Source organism: Bison bison, unplaced genomic scaffold, assembly GCF_000754665.1.
Source record: "Bison bison bison isolate TAMUID 2011002044 unplaced genomic scaffold, Bison_UMD1.0 scf7180017864032, whole genome shotgun sequence".
Lineage (NCBI taxonomy): Eukaryota > Metazoa > Chordata > Mammalia > Artiodactyla > Bovidae > Bison > Bison bison.
Genome location: NW_011494604.1, coordinates 810,413 through 817,202, shown reverse-complemented (window position 1 = coordinate 817,202; position 6,790 = coordinate 810,413). Strand labels below are relative to the sequence as shown.

General features: G+C 40.0%; 1 protein-coding gene across 1 annotated transcript in view; it reads right to left on the bottom strand.

Moving 5' to 3' along the window:
- The window catches only part of DIRC2 (disrupted in renal carcinoma 2), a 91,154-nt gene that overhangs the window by 43,816 nt on the left and 40,548 nt on the right, over positions 1-6,790 (bottom strand). The window contains exon 5 of the mRNA XM_010834407.1: positions 1,725-1,854. Coding sequence (XP_010832709.1) covers positions 1,725-1,854 — 130 coding nt within the window. The remainder of the gene's footprint in view (positions 1-1,724; positions 1,855-6,790) is intronic.

The following is a 6,790-nucleotide window of genomic DNA, read 5'->3' as shown; positions in this document are numbered from 1 at the left end:
TAGGTTTCTCAAAAGGCAGGTCAGGTGGTCTGGTATTCCCATCTCTTTAAGAATTTTCCAGTTTATTGTGATCCACAGTCAAAGGCTTTGGCATAGTCAATAAAGCAGAAAGAGATGTTTTTCCAGAACTCTCTTGCTTTTTCCATGATCCAGCAGATGTTGGCAATTTGATCTCGGGTTCGTCTGTCTTTTCTAAAACCAGCTTGAACATCTGGAAGTTCATGATTCACGTATTGCTGAAGCCTGGCTTGGAGAATTTTGAGCATTACTTTCCTAGCGTGTGAGATGACTGCAATTGTGCAGTAGTTTGAGCATTCTTTGGCATTTCCTTTCTTTGGGATTGGAATGAAAACTGACCTTTTCCAGTCCTGTAGCCACTGCCGAGCTTTCCAAATTTGCTGGCATATTGAGTGCAGCACTTTCACAGGATCATCTTTCAGGATGTGAAATAGCTCAACTGAAATTCCATCACCTCCACTAGCTTTGTTCATAGTGATGCTTCCTAAGGCCCACTCGACTTCACATTCCAGGATGTCTGGCTCTAGGTGAGTGATCACACTATCGTGATTATCTGGGTCGTGAAGATCTTTTTTGTACAGTTCTGTATATTCTTGTCACCTCTTCTTAATATCTTCTGCTTCTGTTAAGTCCATAACATTTCTGTCCTTTATCGAGCCCAACTTTGCATGAAATGTTCCCTTGGTAACTCTAATTTTCTTGAAGAGATCTCTAGTCTTTCCCATTCTGTTGTTTTCCTCTTATTTCTTTGTATTGATCGCTGAGGAAGGCTTTCTTATCTCTCCTTGCTATTCTTTGGAACTCTGTATTCAAATGGGTATATCTTTCCTTTTCTCCTTTGCTTTTTGCTTCTCTTCTTTTCACAGCTGTTTGTAAGGCCTCCTCAGACAACCATTTTGCCTTTTTCCATTTCTTTTCCACGAGGATGGTCTTGTTCCCTGTCTCCTGTACAATGTTGTGAACCTCAGTCCATAGTTCATCAGGCACTCTATCTATCAGATCTAGTCCCTTAAATCTATTTCTCACTTCTACTGTATAATCATAAGGGATTTGATTTAGGTCATACCTGAATGGTCTAGTGGTTTTCCCTACTTTCTTCAATTTAAGTCTGAATTTGGCAATAAGGAGTTCATGATCTGAGCCACAGTCAGCTCCTGGTCTTGTTTTTGCTGGCTATATAGAGCTTCTTTGGCTGCAAAGAATATAATCAATCTGATTTTGGTGTTGACCATCTGGTGATGTCCATTTGTAGAGGGTTCTCTTGTGTTGTTGGAAGAGGGTGTTTGCTATGACCAGTGCGTTCTCTTGGCAAAACTCTATTAGCCTTTGCCCTGCTTCATTCCGTACTCCAAGGCCAAATTTGCCTGTTACCCCAGGTGTTCCTTGACTTCCTACTTTTGCATTCTAGTCCCCTATAATGAAAAGGACATCTTTTTTGGGTGTTAGTTCTAAAAGGTCTTGTAGGTCTTCATAGAATCGTTCAACTTCAGCTTCTTCATTGTTACTGGTTGGGGCATAGGCTTGGATTACTGTGATATTGAATGGTTTGCCTTGGAAACGAAGGTTGCTCAGACGGTAAAGTGTCTGCCTACAATGTGGAAGACCTGGGTTCAATCCCTGGGTTGGAAAGATCTGCTGGAGAAGGGAATGGCAAACCACTCCAGTATTCTTGCCCCGCCCCCAACCAAAAAAAAAAAAATATTTACCTTAATAATCTACAAAAGCTCCGTCGATAACTCAGCCGCTGGCTAGCTGCAGCAACACTGGGAGGAAGAGGTGGCCGAGGTGGGAAATAAGCTAGAGTTGCAGAAAATAGTAAGCAGACACCTCCAAATTCTGAAAAACGAAACAAAAAAAGTAAAATGTTAATCAGACAACACAAAAAGTTCAACATTTCAAGTATTTCTCTAATAAATATTTATTGAGCATCAATGCAGCTTTAGATATATTGTTGTTGTTGCTCAGTCACTCAGTTGTGTCCAATTCTTTGCAATCTCATGGACTGCAGTATGTGAGGCTTCCCTGTCCTTCACCATCTCCTGGAATTTGCTCAAACTCATGTCCATTGAGTCCGTGATGCCATTCAACCGTCTCGTCCTCTGTTGTCCCCTTCTCCTCCTGCCTTCAATCTTTCCCAGCATCAGGGTCTTTTCTAATGGGTCGACTCTTCCTATCAGATGGCCAAAGTACTGGAGTTTCCGCTTCAGCATCAGTCCTTCCAATGAATATTCAGGATTGATTTCTTTTAAGACTGACTGGTTTGATATCCTTGCAGTCCAAGGGACTCTCAAGAGTCTTTTCCAACACCACAGTTCAAAAGTATCAATTCTTCAGCGCTCAATCTTCTTTATGGTCCAATTCTAACATCTGTACATGACTACTGGAAAAACCATAGCTTTGACTATGTGGACCTTTGTCAGCAAAGTAATATCTCTGCTTTTTAATACACTGTCTAGGTTAATCATAGCTCTTCTTCAAAGGAGCAAGTGTCTTTTAATTTCATGGCTGCAGTCACCATCTGCAGTGATTTTTGGAGCCCAAGAAAATAAAGTCTGTCACTGTTTCCATTGTTTCCCCATCTATTTGCCATGAAGTGATGGGACCAGGTATCATGATCTTTGTTTTCTGAATGTTGAGTTTTAAGCCCGTTTTTGACTCTCCTCTTTCACCTTTATCAAGAGACTCTTTAGTTCCTCTTCGTTTTCTGCCATAAGGGTGATGTCATCTGCATATCTGAGGTTATTAATCTCTCTCCCAACAATCTTGATTCCAGCTTGAGCTTCCTCCGGCCCAGCATTTTGCATGATGTCCTCTGCATACAAGTTAAATAAGCTGGGTGACAATATACATATATAGATATATACAGATATATCTATAAATGTATATACAGATAAATATAGATAAGCAAATAGTTATATACAGGTAAGCAAAATATAGTACTTGCCTAGACAAAACAGCTCAGTCTTGTGAGAAAGATTGATGTGCAAAGATATAACTTCCAGCAGGTAAGAAGTCATACAAGGAAATAAGTATGGCAGACTTATGGTATGGTACACTACATAAAAAGAGGATTGAAGCAGTAAACAAATGTTCCTCTATGGAGAAAGCCCATTAAAAGCCAACAGTATTATCTATAACAGAGATCTTTAAACAGGCCTAGGATGACTGTTTGATAAGCATGGCCCTCAAAAATAAAGACTAGGCTAGAAAATTGGTAAGACTAGGACAGGAAAAAGTTTATTTGATCAATGATAGGATATTCTAATGCTTTGTGTAGAACAGACTTAATATATAGGCTTTATGGAAAATCTGAACATGACAGGGAAGCATCCCCAAAAAAAGAAACCAAGGGACAGAGAGCAAAATTTAACAAACACAACACCAGCTAATGTAGGCTATTAAACAATCAAAGGGCTTCCCTGGTGGCTCAGTGGTAAAGAGTCTGCTTGCAATGTAGGAGCCACAAGAGATGCAAGTTTGATCTCTGGGTTGGGAAGATCCCCCAGAGAAGGGCATGGCAACCCACTTCAGTATTCTTGCCTGGAGAATCCCATAGACAATGGAGCCTGGTAGGCTACAGTTCACAGGGTCGTAAAGACTCAGACATGACTTAGCACACACACGCTCATGAAACAATGAAAAGTAAAATGAACATCTGATCAATCTTAGTTTGGGCACCATTATAGAAGGAAAAGTTCCTAGGAGTCCTGATCTTTCCCTCCAGAATTCTGGCACATGGAAGTCCCAGCTTTTAACTGTGCTCAATTTAGTAGAAAAGCATGACTCTAATAGAAAAGTCAGGAAACCTTGGAGTATAGACCAGTATATCCCATTAATTAACTTATAAACTGAATGAATTCCTTACTCTTTCTGAGTCAATAAAGGGAATAGACTAAGTGATTTCTAGATGTTCTTTCAGCAGGATAATTCTAAGTCTATGGCTATATTCTTAGCAAAAAGGTACAATATTTCTATAAGACACTAACCACAAACAATGTTGTTATTTTTTATCAATCTTAGGAACAAATTTAATGCATTGTTTTACTTTACAGTCCTTTTAATTATGAGTAAAAATGAATAAGCATCTTCCATATGCTTAGTGGCCATTTGTATTTCTTCTGTGATTGCCTTATTTGTATTCTTTGTCCATCTTTCTACCAGCATTTTTGTAAACAGCTTCACTGAGATATAATTCATAAGATATAGAATTCACACATTTAAAGTGCATAATTCAGTAAGTTTTACAATCATCACCACAGGTTTAAAACTTTTCCATCATCCTCCAAAGAAACTCTGTCAGTCAGTTCAGTCGCCCAGTCATGTCTGACTCTACGCGACCCCAAAAACTGCAGCACACCAGGCTTCCCTGTCCATCAGCAACTCCAAGAGCTTGCTCTAACTCATGTCCATTGAGCCAGTGGTGTCATCCAACGATCTCATCCTCTGTTGTCCCCTTCTCCTCCCGCCTTCAATCATTCCCAGCATCAGGGTCTTTTCAAATGAGTCAGCTCTTCGTATTAGGTGGCCAAAGTATTGGAGTGTCAGCCTCAACATCAGTCCTTCCAATGAATATGCAGGACTGATTTCCTTTAGGATGGACTGGTTGGATCTCCTTGCAATCCAAGGGACTCTCAAGAGTCTTCTCCAGCACCACAGTTCAAAAGCACCAATTCTTCAGTGCTCAGCTTTCTTTATAGTCCAACTCTCACATACATACATGACTATTGGAAAAACCATACCTTTGACTAGATGGACCTTTGTTGGTAAAGTAATATCTCTGTTTTTTAATATGCTGTCTAGGTTGGTCATAGCTTTTCCTACAAGGAGCAAGTGTCTTTTAATTTCATGGCTGCAGAGCCCATCTGCAGTGATTTTGGAGCCCCCCAAAATAAAGTCTGTCACTGTTTCCATTGTTTCCCCAACTGTTTACCATGAAGGGATGGGACCAGATGCCATGATCTTAGATTTCGGAATGTTGAGTTTTAAGTCAATTTTTTCACTCTCCTCTTTCACTTTAATCAAGAAGCTCTTTAGTTCTTCTTTACTTTCTGCCGTAAGGGTGGTGTCATCTGTATTATTTGAGGTTATTAATATTTCTTCCAGAAATCTTGATTCCAGCTTCTGCATCATCTGGCCCACCATTTCACATGATGTACTCTCCATATAAATTAAATAAGCAGGGTGACAATAAATAGCCTTGACATACTCCTTTCCTGATTTGGAACCAGTCTGCTGTTCCATGTCCAGTTCTAATTGTTGCTTCTTGACCTGCATACAGATTTCTCAAGAGGCGGGTATGGTGGTCTGGTATTCCCATCTCTTTCAGAATTTTCCAGTTTGTTGGTATCCACACAGTCAAAGGCTTTGGTGTAGTCAACAAAGCAGAAATATATGTTTTTCTGGAACTCTCTTACTTTTTTTTATGACCCAGTGGATGTTGCCGATTTAATCTCTGGTTCCTCTGCTTTTTCTAAATCCAGCTTGAACATCTGGAAGTTCACAGTTCATGTACTATTGATGCCTGGCTTGGAGAATTTTGAGCATTACTTTGCTAGTGTGTGAGATGAGTGCAACTGTGAGGTAGTTTGAACGTTCTTTGACATTGCCTTTCTTTGGGATTGGAATGAAAACTGATTGTTTCCAGTCCTGTGGCCACTGCTGAGTTTTCCAAATTTGCTGGCATATTGAGTGCAGCACTTTCACAGCATCATCTTTTAGGATTTGAAATAGCTCAACTGGAATTCCACCACCTCCACTAGCTTTATTTGTAGTGATGCTTCCTAAGGCCCACTTGACTTCACATTCCAGGATGTCTAGCTTTAGGTGAGTGATCATACCATCGTGGTTATCTGGGTCATGAAGACCTTTATTGTATAGTTCTTCTGTGTATTCTCACCACCTCTTCTTAATATCTTCTGCTTCTGTTAGGTCCATACCATTTCTGTCCTTTATTGTGCCCATCTTTGCATGAAATACTCCCTTGGTATGTCTAATTTTCTTGAAGAGATCACTAGTCTTTCCCATTCTGTTGTTCTCCTCTATTTCTTTGCATTGATCACTGAGGAAGGCTTTCTTTTCTCTTCTTGCTATTCTTTAGAACTCTGCATTCAAATGAGTATATCTTTCTTTTTCTCCTTTGCATTTCATTTCTTCTTTTCACAGCTATTTGTAAGGCCTCCAAAGACAACCATTTTGCCTTTTTTGCATTTCTTTTTCTTGGGAATGGTCTTGATCCCTGCCTCCGGTACAATGTCACGAACCTCCGTTCATAGTTCTTCAAGCACTCTGTCTATCATATCTAATCCCTTGAATCTATTTCTCACTTCCACTGTATAATCGTAAGGGATTTGATTTAGGTCATACCTGAATGGTCTGTGGTAGTTTGAGCATTCTTTGGCATTGCCTTTCTTTGGGATTGGAATGAAAACTGACCTTTTCCAGTCCTGTAGCTACTGCCGAGCTTTCCAAACTTGCTGGCATATTGAGTGCAGCACTTTCACAGCATCACCTTTCATGATTTGAAATAGCTCCACTGGAATTCCATCACCTCCACTAGCTTTGTTCATAGTGATGCTTTCTAAGGCCCACTCGACTTCACATTCCAGAATGTCTGGCTCTAGGTGAGTGATCACACCATCGTAATTATCTGGGTCACGAAGATCTTTTTTGTATAGTTCTTCTGTGTATTCTCACCACCTCTTCTTAATATCTTCTGCTTCTGTTAGGTCCATACCATTTCTATCCTTTATTGTGCCCATCTTTGCATGAAATA